We start from the raw sequence: 22,905 nt of genomic DNA on the forward strand, positions 1-22,905 counted from the left end.
ACACCACCATACTCTCCGGAGTGGGGTGTTTCAACAGGTAGTCAGGGTCACTACTTGTTTGTCAGATTTTTATTAACTGCCGGATTGGTCTCCGGTGTTTCCCACTTTTTAGCCACCTTTCTTTGCAATGCCACATGGAATGGCAAAGAAGGGTCCTTCTGCGGACCATTATCCAATATATCAGTTAGGTCATCCTGTTCATAAGGGAGTAGTGGTCTGCTCCATCCCATGTACTTAACAACTTTGGACATGAGTTGCCTATATGGAGCGTCTGCATTTTCACCCGGCTCAGGTCCAGCCCGGCTCAGGTCGCCCAAATTCCAGCTCTGGTGAAGTGTCTACTCCACTTGTATACTGTAAGAAGTAGTATAAGTCTTTAATACTGGACTCTTCAGAAATTAGACACTCAGGAAAGTTGGGTGTCCCATACTGCAACCCAAATGGGGCATCTTCCCCCTCTGAACTCTCATCTTCATAAATTGAAGACAGTGACTTGAAAAACTCTTCTAGGAAGCGAGTGACAACTTTTTCAGGAATGGAAGAAACAGGCTTTGACAAAAAAGGGACAGAGGAGGGACACTGGGTTTCAATTGGACAACTGGCGTATGTTTGTTTGTTTATTTATTTGTAATGCGCAGCAGAAAGAATATGCAAAGCTTAAGTGTTACAAGAATCAAGAATCTACAACTTTACAGATATTTACAATGAAGCAAAAATGTACAATATACATACTATACAATGGTTCAGGTATAAACCAGTGGTTAAAGGCAATTAAATCGAGAAGATACAATCATTTACATGCAAAGTAGTGGTTATATACCTTGTTAATATATTTCTGATAATACATATATACAATCCAGTTATGCTGACGCTGCAGGGTATCTAACGGTGAGTTACAAGTTGTTCGAGTTAATGTGTTTGATAAAGTTCCTTCTAAAGTGTGAGAACGGTTGGTCTGCTCTCAGGTTGTGTGGCAAAGCATTCCACAATTTGGCAGCTATCACAGGGAAGGCGAGTTTAAATCTAGGTACTATCAGACAATTAGAATTGGTAGTTCATGTCGGTCTGCTGGAAGTTTTTCTTTTTATTTTATCCATTAAGTAGCTAGGTGCAGCATTATTGAGAGCTTTATGGGTCAGAGAGATCATTTTTAAGTGTATTTTGTTGTCAGTGGAGAGCCATTTATGTTGGCGCCTGATAAAGGAAATATGCTCCTTTTTATTTATGCCAAGAGCAGCTCTTAGGGCATTGTTTTGTAAGATTTGTAGCCTTTTGGTGATGGCTTTATTGGCACCGCTATAAAGGGCATTGCAGTTGTAACGCTCACCAGACTGCCACGGAGGCGCTGGTCTAGTCTGGGTTGCTGTGGCCTCTTTGAGCGTGATGCGCAGAACTCGGAACACCGACTGAACAGGACCCTCAAAACTTGCTTGTCTGGCCCGTAGGAATATCCTTCTGCAGATGAGAAAGGGGATTAACAGTCTGCAGAATAGTGTGCTTGCTCCCCCCTTTCCCCCTTCGTTCTTCTCTAACTTCCTCCAAAATCCCCGGTTGAAGCTCACCTTATGGTTTGAAAGGATGAACTCTCCATCCTGCTTCTGGTGCAGGGGCGCGTGTTTGTCCAGTTACTTCACTGGTTTTCAGAATGGTGCTGGCAAAATCCACTTGACTTTTCCGAGCGGAACGCCGTAAGTATGAAGATTACAAAAGTTCAAGTGTAGAGCCTCCTTTTCTGTTGGCTTCCTAACCTGTGATCTGTCCTTTATTTCAGATGCAGAATGAAGGCTATGCGTTGAGGGATTGAATTGCCGATGGTAAACTCAGGTGAGTTAGCGATGGGGGTGATCACTCTTAATGTCTTTATATTCCTCCAGTAATGACTTTTGTCCTTTCCCCTTAGGAGCCTTGGTGCGGTACCTGCCAACGAAGCGGCGCGACCCGAAATGAGGAATGGTCCACCAACATAAGACTGGTAAGTGTTATGGCGGAAAATTAGGCTTTCCTCATATGTTCCTTCTGCTCACCTTTTGTCTCTTCTTCTCTCCCCTAGGCGCAGAGATGTGGCGACCGGTGCAGACAGTCGCGGTGGAGCCAGAAGAACTCCCGAGGACAGGTGAGTGAAGCGCGGCGCTGCAGCGAGCAACGCAGTGCTTTTAAATGAAAGTCTTTTCTCAGGAACGCTGGCGTCAAGGTTCCGGATGCTGGTAAGAAGTTTGATAAAATTCTTGGTTTTCACCTTTCTCTTCTCTTCTTTCCTTACAGGTGTTCTAGGATCGAGGCGGACGTGGCTGGAGACCAGATGCAGGAGCAGACACGGTGAGCGTTCAGCTGCTTGGATGCAGAACAACGCGAAGCGTCAGCTACTGTCTGGGCGTGGCTTAAATAGCCCCCAAAGTAGTTCCAGGTAAGTATCCTTCCCTGGCCACGCCCGAGTGGCAAAATAGTCCCAATGAGTGAAAGTGTAAGTGATTACAAAATCGAACTCAGCAAAGAACAAAGCCCATCGGAGCTGACGTGACGATTGAGCCTTGGCAGTTTTTAAATATTGTAAGTTTCGGTGATCAGTGATCACGGTGATGGTATGCCTGGCGCCAAGAAGATAATGCCGCCAAGCCTTAAAGGCGGACTTAATGGCTAATAATTCCTTGTCGGTGATTGCATAATTTACCTCAGGCGGCGAGAACTTTCTGGACCAAAATGCTACGGGGTGCAGTTGGTTGGTTTCAGGGTCTCTCTGAGACAGGACAGCTCCCATGGCTAAGCTGGACGTGTCGGTTCCGACTACATATGGGAGATCGGGACGCGGGTGCTTCAAAATAGGTGCGGACGTGAATTTAGCTTTCAATTCCTGAAAGGCCTGTTCGGCTTCCTCGGTCCATTCAAAGCGTTTAATTTTTCGCAAGAGTGCAGTGATGGGTTGTACCACACGTGAAAATTCCGGGATAAATCTGCGATAAAAATTAGCAAAACCAAGCATGCTTTGGACACCTTTCACCGAACTAGGTGATGGCCATTTGAGGATGGCATCCACTTTTCGTGAGTCCATTCGGACCCCTTTAGGTGTCAGGATGAATCCAAGAAACTCAACCTCGGTGGTATGGAAAACGCACTTTTCCAGCTTTGCAAACAGTTTGTGCTGGCCTAATTTCTCAAGGAAGGCCCTGACATGCTTTCTCTGATCAGATTCCGAAGAGGAGTACACAAGAATGTCATCGATATATACGACAACACAAACATCGATGAGTTCCCGAAGGACATGGTTCATGAAGAATTGGAAGGCAGCAGGCGCGTTGCACAACCCGAAAGGCATCACCTGGTATTCGAATAATCCATATTTTGTACGGAAGGCCGTTTTCCATTCGTCACCTTCTTTTAATCGCACCAGATGATAAGCCCCCTGGAGATCTAACTTGGTGTATACGCAAGCGTCCTTCACCCGGTCAAGGAGTTCAGGGATCAGAGTCAGAGGGTAACAGTTTTTAACAGTTATCTGGTTCAATGCGCGGTAGTCGATACAAGTTCTAAGGTCGCCTTCTTTTTTGGGCACGAAGAACAAAGCCGAGGATGCCGGAGACTTTGATGGGCGAATGAAACCATTGGCTAGGTATTGATCTAAATATTGTCTCAAATGCAGATTCTCAGGTTCAGTAAGGGCATAAATCCTGCTACAAGGGGGTTGTGCACCGGGCACCAGATCGATTTGGCAATGGTACGATCTGTGGGGAGGTAACGTGTTGGCCTGTTCCTTTTGGAAGACGTCCTGAAAGTCTTGGTATTCTGGAGGTAGTTGCATGGAGACAGAGGTTACAGACGCTAGACTAATCTTCAGATTTTCTGGGTAGCAGGTTTGTGCACAATCCGGGAAGGTTATTCTCTTCGCTCGCCAATCAATTCGAGGATTATGTGTCTCTAACCAAGGGATTCCGCAAATAACCTGAAACTGTGGCGCCTTGATTACATCAAACACAACTGCCTCCCGATGGCCATCCGGACCTATGAGTGTCACCTCGGCAGTGGAATGTGTTACCGGTCCAGAGTCATTTTCAGTTCCATCGACTGTGGTGATGACATCTTTGCTGGTTTTAGGACGCAGTGGGAGGTTAATCCTAGAGACCAATTCACGATCCACATAATTTCCTATAGCCCCACTATCGATGTATGCCTTTATTGCATGCAACCGCTTAGGCTGTTCCGGATCTACGAGGACCATTGGCACAATGAAATGCGAGGTCTGAGAGTTAGTTTTCAAGCTCAGCAAGCGGACCCCTACGCTTGTCGGGCGTGGTCGTTTCCCGAAACAGAGTCTTCATGGTTTTTAACAGCGGCTCCTACCACCTTCTTGGGGGGTTTTGCCGGGCAATCTCGTAGAAAGTGTCCAGAGGACCCACAATAAAGACATAATTGCATCTGCCGTCTTCTTTCAAGTTCTTTTTGAGTTAAAGGTCCTTTAACCCCTCCGATTTGCATAGGCTCAGAGACATCAGCACCCTTGGAGTTAGCGTGGGTCTTGACCAACACCCGGGTCTCAAACTTGGACCGATCTGCTTTTCTGTTTTGAAGTATGTGATCCAATTGGACCAATAAGTCTATATATTCTGTGCATTCTAGGGGCGGATTAACAACTTGGGCCAGGACATCTTTAAGTTCTCCGCGTAGACCTCGATAAAATAACGTGATTCTTTTATCCTCTGGCCACCCAGTTTCCACAATTAGTCTATTAAAGGTTGCAATGTAGGATAGGAGGTCCTGATTGCCCTGTCGCAGGGATAGGAGTTTGTCATCCAGAGCCTGCCCCTGAGAGTGTTGAGCAAATAACCTTTCCATGCTTGCTTGAAATCCTTGAAAATCACGGAGAATCGGGTCATCTTGAGTAACCAGTGGAACTGACCAATCGGCAGCACAGCCGCTGAGATATGACAATAAAAAGGCTACCTTGGTCTGGTCATTAGGGAAGGCCCCAGGTCTGCATAGGAAGTGCAGACGACACTGATTCATGAATATGACAAATCGTTTGGGGTCCCCAGCAAAGCGTTCGGGTGGGGCCAGCGGCATGTTTACACAGGGTTACTGGGAACCACAGGAGCGGGGTTCCCCCCGGAACCGGGTAGAGGAGTGTGTCCAGCTTGACCTTGCAAAAACTGTCTAGCCAGGTCATCAGTTCTTTCCTTTGATACAATCACTTCCTTCCTGAGAGCATTAGTCTCTTGACGAGCGGCGTGTACTTCGGCCCGTAATTCCCCCAGTAGTTGGGCCAACTGATCAGTCTCAGAAGTTTCCATAGCGCCTGGGTGGGAATTTGTAGGAAGGCTTCGCGTTCTGTAACGCTCACCTGACTCCCACGGAGGCGCTGGTCTAGTCTGGGTTGCTGTGGCCTCTTCGAGCGTGATGCGCAGAACTCGGAACACCGACTGAACAGGACCCTCAAAACTTGCTTGTCTGGCCCGTAGGAATATCCTTCTGCAGATGAGAAAGGGGATTAACAGTCTGCAGAATAGTGTGCTTGCTCCCCCTTCCCCCTTTCGTTCTTCTCTAAATTCCTCCGAAATCCCCGGTTGAAGCTCACCTTATGGTTTGAAAGGATGAACTCTCCATCCTGCTTCTGGTGCAGGGGCGCGTGTTTGTTCAGTTACTTCACTGGTTTTCAGAATGGCGATGGCAAAATCCACTTGACTTTTCCGAGCGGAACGCCGTAAGTATGAAGATTACAAAAGTTCAAGTGTAGAGCCTCCTTTTCTGTTGCCTTCCTAACCTGTGATCTGTCCTTTATTTCAGGTGCAGAATGAAGGCGATGCGTTGAGGGATTGAATTGCCGATGGTAAACTCAGGTGAGTTAGCGATGGGGGCGATCCCTCTTAATGTCTTTATATTCCTCCAGTAATGTCTTTTGTCCTTTCCCCTTAGGGGCCGGGGTGCGGTACCTGCCAACGAAGCGGCGCCGACCCGAAATGAGGAATGGTCCACCAACAGAAGACCGGTAAGTGTTATGGCGGAAAATTAGGCTTTCCTCATATGTTCCTTCTGCTCACCTTTTGTCTCTTCTTCTCTCCCCTAGGCGCAGAGATGTGGCGACCGGTGCAGACAGTCGCGGTGGAGCCAGAAGAACTCCAGAGGACAGGTGAGTGAAGCACGGCGCTGCAGCGAGCAACGCGGTGCTTTTAAATGAAAGTCTTTTCTCAGGAACGCTGGCGTGAAGGTTCCGGATGCTGGTAAGAAGTTTGATAAAATTCTTGGTTTTCACCTTTCTCTTCTCTTCTTTCCTTACAGGTGTTCTAGGATCGAGGCGGGCGTGGCTGGAGACCAGATGCAGGAGCAGACACGGTGAGCGTTCAGCTGCTTGGATGCAGAACAACGCGAAGCGTGAGCTACTGTCTGGGCGTGGCTTAAATAGCCCCCAAAGTAGTTCCAGGTAAGTATCCTTCCCTGCCCACGCCCGAGTGGCAAAATAGTCCCAATGAAAAAATAGTCCCTTTCAGGTCTCAGGGAGGCCTGAATCTTGCAGTATGGTCTGCATCAGGTAAGTGCACAAAACACCTTCCTTTATGAGCCTGGCGGCTATGGCGCCAGGACTGATGTCCAACATGAGCCTGGCGCCAACTGCTCCAGGACAGAGTCTAAAGAGCCCCTATAAGGGGCCGCTGGGCTTTTACCCGGGGGCATGATGCCTGCTCCCGGGGGTGCTGGGCCTGGCCTGGTGCTCCCGGGGGGGTAGGAATCATGACAGCAGTATTCAAGTCGGAATAGTATTAAGGCTCTCGCCAGGATCATACAGCTATCGTTGGATAGGAAGGGCTTGTCTGCTCTTATTAGTTTACAGGTATATGCTGTGGTGGAAGCTAAGGAATTGACCTGTTTGGTGAATGACATGGTGGAATCAAGGTAAAAACCAAGTGTTTTTACTTCTCTAGAGGCCTTAATGATATTGCCGTCTATACTGAACGCGGAGTAGTCCATGCCTAATTTGTTGATATTAGCCTGCGTGTCCACAATGATCAGCTCTGTCTTATCGTCATTCAGGCAAAGACCATGAGATGCCATCCAAGCCTGAATGATGAGGTACACCCTATTCACCAACTCCCTGTCCCTACTGTGATCCCCAGAAAGCAGGAGGAGAATCTGTGTATCATCTGCATAGTTAGTGTAGGTGATACCTAGATGGTCCAGATCATCGAAAAGGGGTTTGGTGAATATGTTGTATAATGTTGGAGAGACACAGGAGCCCTGAGGGACTCCACATGTGATTGGTGTGGGGTCTGCTGCTGCCGAGGGAAAACACTCTCATGGTTCTCTCACTCAGAAATGATTCTATCCATCTGATAGCCTGGCTGAAGAAATGAGCAGCAGTGTCCAGATGTCTGCAGAGGACCTTGTGGTCCACAAGATCAAATGCAGCTGAGAGATCAAGTAAGAGGAGGAGTGCTGTCTTTCCTTGATCTCTCAGTTCATCTATTAGGGTCTTTAAGTCAATGAGGGCTGTTTCAGTTCCATGTAATGGGTCGGAAGCCAGATTGTCTAGCTCCCAATAATTTGTGTATTTCAAGGTGCCTTTGAATTTGTGTGTATGCAACTTTGTCCAATATCTTCAGTAGAAATGGTACCATAGTCATATGACGATAGTTGGTAGGGATGAGAGGGTCTAGAGTCTTCTTCTACCTGTAGAAAAGGAGGCATTAATACGTTTGGAAATGAAAGGTGATAAGTCTCTGGCAGCGTCTTTTATTATTTGTGCTGGGCAGATATCGCCTTTACAATTGGAAGGTTTAAGGGAGAGGATAGTTTTCTCTGACTCTATTGTAGGGGTTTTAGTGAAGGAGAATTTATTAGTATGGCCGTTGAGGATGACATTAGGCGGAGACTTGTTAGGGAGGTTTAGTGAGTCTTTTTTTAGTTGGATTTTGTTTTGGAGGGTGTTTATTTTATTTGCTAATGCATGTTGGATATCTGCACACCAGGTCTGATCCTTAGTACAGTTGTCTAGTGTGGCAATAGGTGACTCAAGTTATTTTAGAATGGAAAAGAGTTCCTTCATACTTGAATTAGAGTTGGCGATGCGAGCATTGTAGGAGTTTCGCTTTGCCAGGCAGACTTCATTTTTATAATGGCGAGAAATACAGGTTAAGTTAGCCCTATTCTTGTCAGTTGGGAAAAGTTTCCAAGTTGATTCACATTTTCTCTTTGTTAGGCGTAAGGCCTTGAGTTCCGGCGTGAACCATTTGTTTAGGTGTGCCCTAGGTTTGCTTGTTCGCAATTTGAGTGGGGCGATTTTGTCCATGGTCTTACACATGATACTGTTGTATTCGTGAACTAGTCTGCTGGGGTCTAGGTTATCTGGCAGTGCATTTAGGGTAGGGAGGATAGCAGGAATAATGTTATCCACTGTCATGTTCTTTTTATTTCTGGTTAGGTAGGATGGAGCCGTAGGTGGGGCTGAGGTGGAAGGTCTGGTGTTTAGGAGATTAAAGGACACCAGTGAGTGGTCGGTCCAGGATAAAGGCGTGATGGAGGAGATGGCGGCTGTACAGTTGGAATCAGCAACCCATTCTAATATTCTACCCTTCAAGTGGGTAGGATTATTGACCTTTTTGGATAGTCCTAGTGAGTTGAGAGTATTGGCAATGGTTGATGCGTGCGCATCTGCTTGGTCATTAAAACCTAAGTTAAAGTCCCCTAGTACGAACAGTTGTGAGGTAGTTTTAACATTGCTGGTTAGTAGGCTGTGCAGATCCTCCTCAAAGGTTCCTAGTGGGCCCGGTGGTCTGTAAATTAGGTATATGATTAGAGATTGGGTATTGTTTATAGGGATTTTGGCTGTAAGAGCTTCACAAGATTGCAAGGTTTGGATAGGGGCTACCCTTAGTGATAGGTTAATTTTGGATATGATGGCAATCCCACCTCCGTGGGAGCCCTCTCGGTCTTGCCTAAATATAGTATAACCGTCAGGGCTGGCCAACATGAGTGACGACCCTGCCGCATTATGTAGCCATGTCTCGGTTATAGCAATGAAGTCCAAATTGGTTTCTGTGATTAGGTCAGCTAGATCAAGGGCATGGGCAGCTAGAGATCTTACATTAAGGAGCGCTCCTTTGTAGGAATGCACTTCCGATTCCACTTTGATTTGTGTGGTTTTTGGTATACTTTTAGCATTAGACTTAAGCTTAGGTTTAAGGGTTAGGGAGTTCGTAGTGGCTGGTGGGGCAGGGGGGAAATTAGGAACACTACATTCCGTAATGTGTTGGCCTTTCATATCCCGTTTTATAACAGGGAGAAGTCTTCTAGGCGGCTTGTGTAGTTTGTTGACTCTGGCTCGTAGTTTGTTATTTCTATCATTGGTCGAGCTGGGCTGAGAAGCATAGGCTAATGGTCCTAGTGCAGCATGGTGCTTTAGCAAGTGAGGGCGGAGTTATTAAATGCATTGGATAAGATCGGTAGGAAGCGGGGGCGAGTGCTAGCTCACGTGGGGGGACTTCGATGTGGCATTGCTGGTTACTAGAGACATGGAATGTAGACATGGCCAATATGCAGTAGATTTTAAGTAAGCTTGACATTATGCAAAGCTGCCACTAAGAACAGTCAGGACCAGCTACGAAATTTGATCAAGCAAAGATTTCAGGCAGTCTAGATACGGTTTGATAAAAGTCCAAATGAAGCTATTTCTTAGGCAGTCTAAATACAATTTTGCTATTATGGCTAAGATAGTCAGGTTCTCGGCAATCTAGATACAATTTGCTAAAATGGTCCAATTGTTGCAGGTTCTTCGGCAATCTAAATGCAATGTTACTATTGTAGTGGAAATCAACAAATTCTCAGGCAATCTGGATACCGTATACTAGGATAGTCCAAATATAACAGGTTCTTAGGCAGTCTAGATGCGATTTACTAGTGTAGCAAAGGTCAGGCAGGTTTTCAGGCAATGCTTCGAGTAGGATGGGCTAAATTTATACAAGGGCACAATGGGCAAAGTAGGAAGGGCACAGTAGGCTTCAATGACTAGGGTTCAAGTAGCATAAGCACAGTGGGCTGCAGAAACGAAGTTACACAATGGCACAGTGGGCAAAGTTCAGCATAGGCAAAATAGGTTGCAGTGACTAAAGTTCAGATAGCAAAAGCTCAATGGGTTACAAAGACTAAGTTACACAGAGACACGGTAGGCAGGATTCAGCATGTGCACAGTAGACTGCAGTGACTGGATTAAGCAGGACACGGTAGGCAAAGTTTAGCAAAGGCGCAATAGGCTACAGTGATTAAGTGAAACAATGGCGCAGTGAGCAGGGCTCAGCATAGGCACAAGGGCTGCAGTGACTAAGGTTCAAGAAGCATGAGGACGATGGTCTATAAAGATTACATTTCAGATAGCATAGGCACAGTGCAGGCAGCAAAGGCAGAAGCAGGGGCAGAGGCATTAGCAGCAGCAATGCAATTAGGCGTGTGTAGAATCATGGGATAACAAACATAGGATAATTGGAAGTATTACTAAATTTAACAGTGAATATATGGTGACATAGGGTACATCAGGTGTAGCATGTGACTAGTAGGTGGGCAATGTGTATCTGGAATGCAGCAACCGTATAAACTTGCAGGCTGCCCAAGTCATTGGTTAGCTTAAGCAGCTATGTATGGGTTGGTTTGGTGAAGAGCACCCTAGTGACGCAGAGCAGCCATGGTGGAGTGCATTGGGTTTGTATAAGCTACACGGTAATGGCGAAGTCAAATCTGCACAATTCACAGAAGCGCAGAAATGGTTACAGGGTAGCCCTTTATAGTTAAGTGGCCAGTGGATGGCAAATTTCAAATTTGCAAATTTTATAGTTACCCTTCTGCAGATGCAAGATAATGCCCCAAGGCTTACCGTAGTGCGTATGTGGTGCAGTTGGCTTTGAAGGCTTTGAAATCTTCTTGTTCAACGTCGAGAGCCCGGCTGGTGTCGAGGACACCTTCGTTGTCAAGGGCCTAGCAGGTGTCGAAGACACTGCTGGCATCGAAGGTCTTGAAGGCGTCGATGACCTCGACTTTTCCCTGTGCTTGACATCGGAAGAGGGCCTCAATGGCTCCCAATGTTTATCATGTCGATTTCCCGAGCTCGAGGGCACACAGGATTTTGGGCGAGTCCTCTCCTTGACGGCTTGCTCTAAAGGCACAGTAGGGACTTGACCTTTCACAAAAACTTTGAACATTTCCTTTCGGAAAGCTTCCCATTCTGCTGGGGTAGATTTTCTGGTGGGACAGGTGACCCTTTCGGGTGAGGCGTCGGACGAAGAAGTCGATGAAGACGACCTCCGGTGCCTTCTCTTCAACTTCTTCGAGGAAGACGATGAGTGGTGGGAGCCACTCCTAGATCTGGAGTGCTTAGACCTCTTCCTTCGAGGAAAGTCTCCTCCCGACTCGTCGGTTGAAGGCTTAGCAGGTCGGTGTTTAGGGGACTTGGATATTCTTCCTACCTGGAGTTTCCCTTTCTGCTCCACCCTCAAGGACTTTCCTGTCATGGATTGACACTTTACACAATTAGACGAGTCGTTAGCCTCCCTGAGGCACCATAGGCAGACACAATGCGGGTCGGTGAGAGACATCTTGGACCCGCAGTTTTTGAAGCCGGTCTTCGGCGTAGATGGCATCGAAGATGAAGACATGACGATCGAAATCAAAGAATTTCTCTAAAGAAATGTGAAGAACAATGAGGCGCACCAAAAGCTAATGCTGTCACGGAAAAACGGAACTGAGCCCAACCGGCGCCCGCGCGTGCTATATATCATCCCCAATGACGTCACCCTCGACGGTGACCTTCGAGGGACATCGACTCGATGCCGCTGACGCACGGCACCCTCTGCTGAAAAGGTTTTCCGATGCAGCTGAAGCTGGACAGTACATGTCAAAGATGAGGAATACGTTGGAGGACACAATCCATTCGAAACTCCTCCCAGGAACAATTTCCATGTTGCCATTTTCATAGCATGTGATGTGTGACTTTTGGCCATTTGTTTGGAGATCGTTTCTAGCCCTATTTCGGTGGTATCAAGAAGTATAACATTTTCCACGTAGCATAGACATCGATTGTGTGTTTTATTTACCCAGTTTAGCAGGAAGTGACTCACGATGTTCCAGGTCAGGTAGGTTGACCTCATACAGGTAAAGTGACATCGATGCAAGTATTGTTATTTGAAAATGTGTAGAGTGCGAACTAAGGTCAGAAGGCACCTAGGCGATAACGAAAAAACAGGAGCAACTCAGGACAGACATTGCTTCACGCTCTAACAGGGAAGGAGAAAGTTAATTTGGAAAAGATGGGTTTTCAACGCTTTTCTAAACGGAAGATATTCATCGAGGGTTCTCAGAAACAGCCCCCTTCTTTTGCACTGGCTCTCATAGATTCACATGCTTTGAATAGTTCCCCATGTCAGGCTGGTAATCTTCAGTACTATGTTAAAGCAAAAAAGCAGTGTCTACTGCTGCTCATCCACCTTGTTTTATGTTATTTCTCTCTCAGCCAACAGGACGTTGAGTTCTCAGCCCCAACCCTTCAAGCTGTATTTAGATTCTAGCCGGCTGAAGTACCAGCTACGAACCAGTGGATTCTCCAGAGGGGATGGGGGGTGGTTTCCATGTGATTCTATATAAGGTACCAATGCTGGAGACCTGCAGTCTTCTCCAGCACTGGATCTTTCATAGATTCACATGCTTTGAATAAACTGAAAAGCAGGACATGTGTACGTACCATCTGCTGTAATGCAGGTCTATAGGGCAGTAGGCAGCAGAGGCTCACTTTATTGGAACAGACACAGCCATTAATACAGTCTGATTATATGTTATCTCTTCACAGCTGGAGGAGAAATATAAATGGATCGATTAGTAGAAAGAATTCTAAGAAGATGCTGGAAATCCTGGCAGTGAAACCGGTCACATCAGAACACTGGGCTCTTCCAGGGGTAAGATAAACCAGGGAAATGGGGGGGAGGGGCTACTGGAGGGATTTCACTAGGCCGCTCTCTAGAACACCTTCAAGCCAAGGCACTCAGATGAGAATCAGATGGAATTTAGAATGTCATTCTCTCTGCTGAGAAGGCCGGTTGGTGTTGCATTTCTGGTGCACATTCCATGCAGCAACCAAACGGAGATTGTGGCCTTTCTTTACAACTTCAAATGAATCCCAGTAAACCTCTTAATCAGATTCTCATTGTGCTTGTGTCAACTTGCCCAAGTCCTAGAGAGTCTGTGCATTTGTGTACTTATGTATTATAGTTTCATGATACAACTGTGAAAGCAGTTGCTTCGTAACACAATTGGAGTGTAATACCAGGGTAGCCTCCCTTTTCTGCACCATTTATCTCCATTCTTGTCCCTTATTTTGCAAGGACTCTGGCCAGAAAGAAGACTATCAGAACTGCTTTCCCTGTACAGCTCCAGAGAAGGGCCTCATTAAGAGTTTCCCGGTATCCTGTCGGTAATTCTGGCGGGATACTGGAAAATTGCCCTTACTGTCTCCGCCGCCTGATATCCTGATATTACTGGGATATTACGGGCGGCAGAGTGCCGGCAACTTCCCATTCCCATGGCGTCTCATAGGTATTACTGGTGCCGTTAATTGCGGCATTTCTTTGTTGGTAGGGGCCTGATCTACTGGCAGGCCAGGCCTGCCGGGAGATCCGTGGCCACCACTGGCAAACTTAAAGTGTGCCGTCCAGAGAAAATGCCAAAGCTGGAATTACTGGCATTTTTTCCAGCTTGGCACACTTGTTATGAGCCCAGTCATTGGCTATCACAGCTGCCACACTTCATATCATTTCACTGCTCTCAGGGACTGCTCAGCTTGCGCGGATCTACACTTGTGGTCCCTAGTGCTTGAGCAGGGCGGTGATTTGGAATCACGTACGCTGGATGGCAGTGCCATGGCACATACCCTCCGGCCACGGCTGGATTGAAATCTTTCTTAAAGTAGTCTAGCAGTATATGGGCCCGGCACCTCATGAGAAGTTCTAACTCATTTAATTTCTGGTTTAATTCTAGGGAACCTTGGCACCAGGGGAGAAGTTACCTTCCAAACTGAAGGAGATTCTGAAAGAGGAATTCTGGCATCAGTTTGAGGCCATGCAGGTCCAGGGCACAGAGGTGGGTTTGCATATTCATCAAAGAACTGTGAGGTTCTGGCACCAACAGAGGAATGTGTATGATTGGCCTGAAGAAGTGAGACTGGCAGGGGGACATGATAGCCCGACACACATTTACAATGAGCTGGGACAGAATGGATGTACGTGATTATTTCGAATATGAACATTACGAAGACGGAAATCTTCCATTCTAAATGTTGGTATTCGAAATAAGCACCCTATACTACATTGCCTTTCTATACCCCGCTACCCCCGCCCCCTTACTTACCTTTTGGTGGCACACTTCGATGCGTGCCACTGAGTCCTTGCAACGCGAGTTCCCTTCACTTCCGTGGATGGGAACCGGCGCTGCAGGGTCCTTTTCTTTTCTTTTTTTCCACCAAAGCTTTGTTTTGGATGTGGGGGATACCCCTGCAACACCTACTTCCCTTGTTCGCTATGATGAAAACCGAATGGTTAAAATATTCGGCATTTTCGGCTGATACAGCCAAAATCCGATCATTTGAACCATTCAGTTTTTTATATATGGTATTTTCGTGCGATACCAGTAAATACTGGACAGAAGTACTTATGAACCATAGCAATGCTACTACATCCTGTAATGGCTTGCAATTAGCAAAAACAAGGTGAGGTCAGGAAAAAGGGCACATGTTCCAACCACCACTGGCTGTCCAGCATCCAGGAAATTCATTACAGAATGTTCACTGCACATATTTTATCAATGCATTTATTTACTTATTTTATTATAATTTAGCCAATGAATTTATACTTATACAATAACACAGTCAAACAAAATCATACAGTCATACACAATTACATGATCAAAAGGTCTAAAATGGGGCCTTGGCCAGGAGAAAGATGGCATTGGACCTTGGGCAACGTGGGGCCCGCAACTGCTCCACACACGCCGGATTTAGTACAGCACAGCACTGGAGCTCCCCTGGAGTCACAGGAAGCGGCAGACGGCTCCATTGGAAGCAGATTCACTGGGGGTGTGGCACTCTGGATGGATGCTGGGGGCTCCCTTCTCGCAAGCGCTTGGTGAGGAGCGCTGCATGGATCCCTCTCCTTCCTCTCCCCCCCTGTTCAGGGCGCCTGGGGGTGCAGCAATGGACCTCTGACATCGCTGGTGAGATTGGGAGGTCCATGTCCTACTTTAGATCTAAGAAGCAGAATAGACAGCACCTGGAGGCCGGGGTTCGCCATCGGGAAAAGGCTCACACCCAGTCAAAATCTCAGGGATTGAGGTTGGCTAGATCTAGTTTGGAGGCACTGATGGCAACTGCACCGCCACGTCCCTACTGCACATGAAGTAGTATTACTATGTACACGTTAATAAGGCCAATAAGCTGTTGGTGTACTAGTTGAGGAAGTTGAGATCCAGGACCCATGTTGCAGGCATTAGGGACTCCTCTGGAACTTTACAGTTCACAGAAGATGGGAAACTCAAGGTGTTTTCAGCATTCCACAAGCACAAGATGACCTTGTAGAGTCTGGCCTTGGGTGAGCTGGATTCTTACCTGGCGTTCACTGACCTTCCCGGGCTTTCCCAGGGGTCTGTGACTAGTTGGAGCTCCCTATTATGGTGTAGGAAACTGACAAGGCTATCAGTTTGCTCCTTACTCAGAAGGCCCAGGGGCCTGATGGATTCACTCCATTGTTCTACAAAACCTTCAAGGCCCAGTTGTTAGCTCCCTTGCAGGTACTTTTTAATTCCTTTTTGAACACGAGCTGTGTCAGACACAATGGGTGACTCTTTGCTGCCCTTGATTTTAAAGCCAAGCAAAGATTCTACAATGTGTGATTCCTATCACCCAATTTCCCTCTTCAACACGGACGCCAAGATATATTTCAAAGTATTGGCCTCTCGGGTGATGGGGGTTTTATCGTCTTTGATTCACCAGGATCAAACAGGATTTATTGTGGGTCGTAGCATGCATGATCACATTAGGTGAGCTATAGATGTTGTGGAGGCAGGACATTGGGGGGAATGCCAATGACAATATTGGCACTTGACGCTAATATCACTTTTGACTGTATTGATTGGGGCTTTATTCAGGCAACGCTCCAGATGTTTCGGTTTGGCCCCAATGTATTGCCAGAGTCTTAGCTTGTTACAAATTTCCGAAAACGAGGATATACCTTAATGGGTTATACTGTCATTATACACCAATCTCTAGAAGAATGCAGCAGGAATGCCCCCTATACCCCTCAATTTTGCCCTTGTGATGGAATCCCTGGAGACCTGAATTAGAAACAACCTGGGAATTAGCGGTATCCGATTGAATGGATGGACCATAAGGGTGCCTTGTACGCAGATGATGTTTTGCGATGATGTTGCATACTCGCTCATCATTGTCAGCGTTGATGTTGGAACTACACCAGTTTGAACAAGCCTCAGGTTTTCGTGTGAATCTAAGCAAATCTAAGGGACAAAATGTCTCAGAGTCCCCGGTTGAAATCGCCGGGATTCAAAGCAAATTTTCTTACACTTGGAGTGATGTCCAGTTAGACTAGCTGGGGGTTAGGTTAATGCCTACCTGTGGGGGCTTGTACCAGGCTAATATCCCCTCCTTGCTTAAAGATCTGGCTGAGGACATTTTACGGTGAGGTAACCAGGAGATCTCCCGGATGGGTCGGATCACAGCAGAAAAAAATGTATATCGTCCCCATACTTTCTATTCTCTGATGGCTTTGCCGAGTCCGATCCTTACCGCCGCTATTCAATCCCTCCATCAGAAGATGATGAAATTTGTGTGGTTGGATTGTAAGCTGCGCGTGGTTAGACAGGTACTCCATGCTGACAAATAGGGCGGAGGCCTGGGCCTTCCGGTTCTTTATCACTGTCATGGCAGCCAATTTATCGCACCTGTTGGAGTGGCAGGGGGATGTGGATGGGGCCGATTGGGTGGATATTGAGCAATCATTTTCTGCACAATCCCTATGGGATTTACCGCACTTGGGTCGTGCAGTACAGGTACTCTCCTTCCCTCCTCGTCGGCTTTGCTCTATTACTGGGATAAGGCTATAAGGCTATGGAGGGTTCCCTGGGAGTATGGGCCCACTGTCGCCAGTCTTCAGATTTTACGCTAAACTTGGTGGATGGGGCCTTTGGTGCTTGGTGTGGGGGACGACTGACGACTGAGGTAGCTGTATCACGGGGACACTTTATTGGCATTTGAAGAGTGTAAAGAGTTTGGGGTCTCTGAGTCTTAGCGGTTTAGGTATTGCCAACTCAGGCACTGGGCGGCTAGTGCCACGGTGTGCAGGGCTGGAACACGGGCACCCACTGAATTGGGGCTCACACTATGGGAGGGTGGCTCACAAAAAAAACTAGATTCTATATATTATTAGACATATCAGACCCGGCCGGCGATGCAGCTTTCAAATGTGTCGCAGTGGGAGAGGGATTTGGTGCAGCCAATTTCTGACGAGTCCTGGGGCAGAACCTGTGCAAGGGCCGCAGCGGTATCTCGATGTGTGACAAACAAAGATAACACATACTCGGTGGTACATGTAGCTGTCCCGTCTGAATAGGGTCAATGGTTCCATTTCTCCGCTGTGCCAGAAAGATTATGGGTTGGAGGGAGACTTTTTAACACCTCTGGTGGACCAGTATTCTGGAAGGAAATTGTGGCTTAGATAAAGGATATAATTTGGTTACAGTTGCCAATGGGCCTCTTGGTGGTTTTGTTGAGTGAAACGGTAGAGGCTGTCTACCCCATGCATGTGCACAAGGTGTCATTGATTAGCCACCTATTATGGGTGGCCCGGATTACATTGGTCATGTGCTGGAAATTGAAGGAGGATCCACACATAAATATCTGGTAGTACAAAATCTGTGAAATAGCCTCATCAGAAAAGATTTGCACCACTACTCGGGGTTGTATGGCTATCCACATTGGGGTTTGGCTTCCTTTCCATGTGTTTTACAATGGGTATCCTCTTCGTTCGATTAATCCACAGCTGCTTAAACACTTTTCCCTGATTTAGTCCTCACCTGTTTCATTGCTGAGGCTGGGGGCGAACCAGGGGCTGGGCTGTAAGGTTGAGGAGATGATGTTTCCTGATTTCAGTACTAAGTGTCAGAGTTTACATGGACATCTTCTGACCTGATCGCTAGTTACCCTGCTGGTTCATTGTTGTCTTATAAGCCTATACCCTCAATTGCATTTACCTTTGTCTCTATTTACATATGCTTTTACTTTTTGTTTGTTGAATTAGTCACATTTGTTTTTGAAAAATTGGATAAACAAATGCTTTAAAAAAAAATGTCTAAAATAGAATTATCAGCACATTTTTGCCATTCAGTATGTCAACGTAATGTAATTTACGCAAAGGAAACTGTCGCAAATTGTTTCCAGGGTATTGACTGGATACGAAGGTGTGCCATAAACTTGAAGAAAGTTCCTTCATTGCAAGATAAGATCACAGTCATGTAAAAGGTGCTTTTTACTCTCTCCATTACATTCTTACCACATAATCTGCAGCGTCTTCAATCCCCATTTAATCCCACTCTCCCTCCCAAAATTTCCATGATATTGGCCAGGGTAAATTTGATTCTCAAATATTCATGTAGAATCCAATTAACCAGATATTCACAAATATATAAGGGAATTTTCATACCCAAAATATCATGCAAAATGTACTCGCTGATCAAAGATCTGCTAGCCAAATAAATCAGGGTTGGATTAGAATCAACAGCCAAGATTTCATTTTTGACTAAATTTAAAACGAATGTATGTAATGCTGAGAGGGTTGGTTTTAGTGCGTTGACACAAACCACTGATTTCACTAAGCATAAAAGTCAGGGTAGTGTTCCTCAAGCCAATTATTCCAGTGTCAAAAGCAGTCCTAATGTAGTGGTAAAGGGAATTATCAGAAGAATTCCAATTGAGATTTACTCTACGCACCTTAAGGGAACTAGCAATACTATTGAGGCCAAATTCCAAAAGTAGGAATTCAATCGGCAGGCTATTGGGGCATTTAGAGCTGGTTTTGAGACAGTGGGCCTCATTACAACTCTGGCGGTAGCCGTGCCCTTATTAAGAGTTACATTTTTTCCGGCACCCGTGGATGGGCAAGAACCGGGTCATGCCGAGCTCGGCGGACCCGGTAATTGCCCATTTTTGGGTGCCGGAATCAAGGGCGTCCCCATCCCCATTCTGCCGCATAGGGCTGAATGGGGATGGGGACGTCGGATCCACCGGTACATTCAGAGTTGTGCCGGTGCACCTGACGTGCTCTGCTCTTGGGTGCCGTTACACCCGCCAGGAAAAACCTGGCGGGTGAAATAGCACCCGCGAGCAGAGCACGTAGTATGGTGGTCCGGGAACCACGGTACCGGCATGCTTACTGGTACCGTTGTTCCCGGACAGCCATGGCTGTAATGAGGCCCATTGGGTCTCTAGTTTCATGTCTATGTCCCCAAATTCTGCTTGAAGAAGCGGGACAGGAGGGATTTTAGTTTTATATACTGAGAAAATATAATTGAAGGAATAGCTGCAGTGCTTCCAAGAGAATGCCAAAATGGCTCCAAGCTGCTGGCACATTTTAATACCAATTTTGTTCAGCTGGGTTTGCCAAGTAAGCTTGTTATCAATAGTGACTCCTGAGTAGTCATATTGAGTAACCATATCTAAAGGATAGCAGCCAATCTTCCAGCAGAACCTTTTAGTTGATTTAGGTTGGCCAGGATGGAACACCATAATCTTTGTTTTATGAACATAAATAGATCATTAATTCTTACATGAATAAGAATTCAGGATCTTGAGCTGCTGCTGGAGACCTTTAGGAGTGCAATCTAAGAGAACCAGGTCATTAGCATACCCAAGATTTAGAATGTTCATGTTTCCCAATCTATGTTGGAAGGCTTAAGTAGAAAGCAACTCACTAGACAGGTCGAAAAGGTGAAGATTAAATAGGGTGAGGGCAAGAACACAACCCTGCATCAATCCATGAAATGAGTGCTTCAGATTAGTGACCGCTTCAGTGAGGGATAACCTCACATTAACACTAGTGTCAGAGTGGAGGGTAATAATCATTTTAAGTTGCCCAGCCATTTAGCTAACCTTTCCCATGCGACCTCACGCTGTACCGTGTCAAAAGCAGCACTATAAACGATATAGGCTGCATAAATGGGCTGCTGTTGAACCTTCCACGGAAATCCGACCGTAGATACCAGAGCTAAGACATTAGCATGAATGTCAGCGCCCTTCTGAACTCCCATCTGATTGAAGGGTATAATGTTTGCATCCGAAGCCCAATGATTTAACTCAATTTAAAGTACCTATGCAAAGATCTTAGCTGACACATCCAGCATAGCTAAGATTCTATCATGTTTGGGATTGGTCCACTGCCCTTTTTTATACACAGGTATAATGAAAATACAATGGCTGATGACATTAAATAAGGCAAATATAGGGATAGTTGGTTAATAACCTCCTTTCTCTCTCTCCTTCTTCCCACCTATTTGGGAGCTCATTTTATATAAAATCACAAATTGATGGCAGGGACCTGGTAAGTTTGCACTCAGGAGTAGCCAGGTCCCTGACACCAAATTCTGGTCATTAATGTGCAGAGCAAAAGGCAGCATACACACGTGCCTGGGCACATCCAGCCTGCTGCTGAAGGGGGTTGCACATTACTGTAAGAATCTCTAATGTCTTTCTCCCTTTCTGTGGCTCCACTTGAGGACCTTATCTGGCAGGGTCAGGGGGAAAGTGACTCCTACATAACTTGGGGTGGCACGAAGGGTGCACCACTGATGATATTCCCATGCCTTGGACATGGAGCATAATGGTGTGATCTGGAGGACCTCTCCCCCATGTTCTTCATGGCAGATGCTGGCATCCAGCTTCAATAACCCGCACATACATCCCTACTCCCGGCACATGCAGGGGAATCAATCACAACTCCTATGTTCGACCTTGTCATCAGACCTTCTCTGGTGGTTGTTTAGGCCACAGGACATCTTGCTTGGGATCTCCGACTCTGGAGCTGAAGGTGCACCTCCCGCAGCAGTACTTGCACAGGTAGGTAAACCCAACCTCTGAAGCTGGATGATAATCCTGCCCCACTCTCTCGGTAGGGGTTTTGAAGCAATGATACGCCATACTTCCTATAAAGCCACTAACTTGTTATAGATACGTAGCTTGGACTCTACTCAACTACAGCTATGCAACCTGTGACGATTCACAAGGCGTTGTTACTTCTCCCGAGGGGGAGCCCCTTTTCATGAGGCTAGGGAGGTATGGCCGCTACCCAATAGTCTCCCTAGGGGTGCTTTAATGCAGGAGGACTTCTGATTCCTCCTCTGGTAAGGATGATCACCTGGGGTACAGGCCAATGAATGCTGTTACTCCCTGACATTCCTTAGCACTCCGTAATGTCCAGAGCCACTTCATTGAAAGCAAACCCATTTATGGTTGTAACATAGGGCCTACAGCCAAAAGCACTAGGACAAGGCAGAACACAGGAGACATAAAGAACATTGACTGTAATGACACTGTTACAAGATGGCCCCATGGAGTCATGAGGATCAGATCAGTAAAAGTGAAGGACTTGTGCAATCTGCATTAGAAGAAATGGATGCAATGTATGAAGAGGAACAAAGGACCGTTAGACGTGTCAAGCCCGGCCACGGGGCCAAACGCAGGTGTAATGAGAAGCACAGTGGTGGCAGGTACAGCAGTATCCAGTCTTGTTGGGGAAAGCAGCTGACGTACGAATTCTCCAGTGTGGGAGATTCAAAAGCCGACCAACAGCTGGGGAAAAGCAGAGAGTGGCAAGAGTATGCCAAAGAACTCTGCCTGCCAAGTTGAGGCAGACTAAATCCCGAAGCCAGGAAGACGCATTGAAGCCACGAGTGCAGTGGAGAGAATTGCACAGAGCTGGAGAAGTGTGCCCTGGTTCCAGGAAGTCCCGGCAACATACCAGAGCCCCATAAGAGGTAAGGGGAGGTACACTTGAACCGGACAGGAGTTAGGGGTAGATGCAGAGGTTAAGGTGGCTTTCCCCCGGCCCAGTATTAGCGAAGACGTTTATGGGAATAATGATGAAGAGTCTGGGACCCCAAGAGTGAGAAAGATTGTCAGAGGAAATCTTCCTCGGCGCAATGGTAACAAAGAAACCACTGGCCACCAGAGAATGGTCTGAACTACAACAGTGAGAAAGAGAGCATTTGAGGAAATCTTCCTCAATGCAGTGGTAACGAGCAAACCACTGGCCACCAGAGAAGGTTATGGGGCCCCAACTATGAGAACGAGAGTATCAGAGGAAATCTTCCTTGGCGCAGTGTTAACGAGGAAACCACTGGCCACCAGAGAAGGGTCTGGGACCTGTAAGGAAGGCATGGTATCAAACAGTGACGACAGACACAAGTGATCACAGTTCAAGGGTGTTTATTGAACTTTAAATGGGTTGGCTGAATGCGTATCTAAACCTAAATCTGAAGATGTGAGCAAGCTACGACCATCAAACAATAATAACGCAGTCCTACTGGAGTCTGTCAAAATAAAAGGGCCCATACTAATAAACCTATTGCCAATCCTTACTTCTAAACACAGAATGGTGTGGGATAACAATGTATGCAAAAGAAAAGTGTTCAAGAAATTATATGTCAGCATAGTTGAGCAGTTGGCTTCCCTTCCCCACGTTTTCAGCAGGGGGCCAGGCCGGCATGTGCAGGCTTCACACACACTCTGGCTTCTTGACCAGGAAGTAACAGTTCAACACATATGCATCAGGGCCTTCTGCCAAAGTCCCTCTCACAATGACAGTCTCTTATTGCAGAGGGTATGATGTAACAAAC

The 22,905-nt window shown here is 46.5% G+C and overlaps 1 protein-coding gene across 1 annotated transcript in view; it reads left to right on the forward strand.

Annotated features, from left to right (window-relative positions):
• Window positions 1–22,905, forward strand: part of LOC138528195 (transient receptor potential cation channel subfamily M member 2-like) — a 679,103-nt gene that overhangs the window by 650,746 nt on the left and 5,452 nt on the right. Inside the window, exons 30-31 of the mRNA XM_069639648.1 lie at window positions 12,809–12,914; window positions 13,993–14,094. Coding sequence (XP_069495749.1) covers window positions 12,809–12,914; window positions 13,993–14,094 — 208 coding nt within the window. The remainder of the gene's footprint in view (window positions 1–12,808; window positions 12,915–13,992; window positions 14,095–22,905) is intronic.

Source organism: Ambystoma mexicanum, chromosome 7q, assembly GCF_040938575.1.
Source record: "Ambystoma mexicanum isolate Mex_15411 chromosome 7q, UKY_AmexF1_1, whole genome shotgun sequence".
NCBI classification, from domain to species: domain Eukaryota; kingdom Metazoa; phylum Chordata; class Amphibia; order Caudata; family Ambystomatidae; genus Ambystoma; species Ambystoma mexicanum.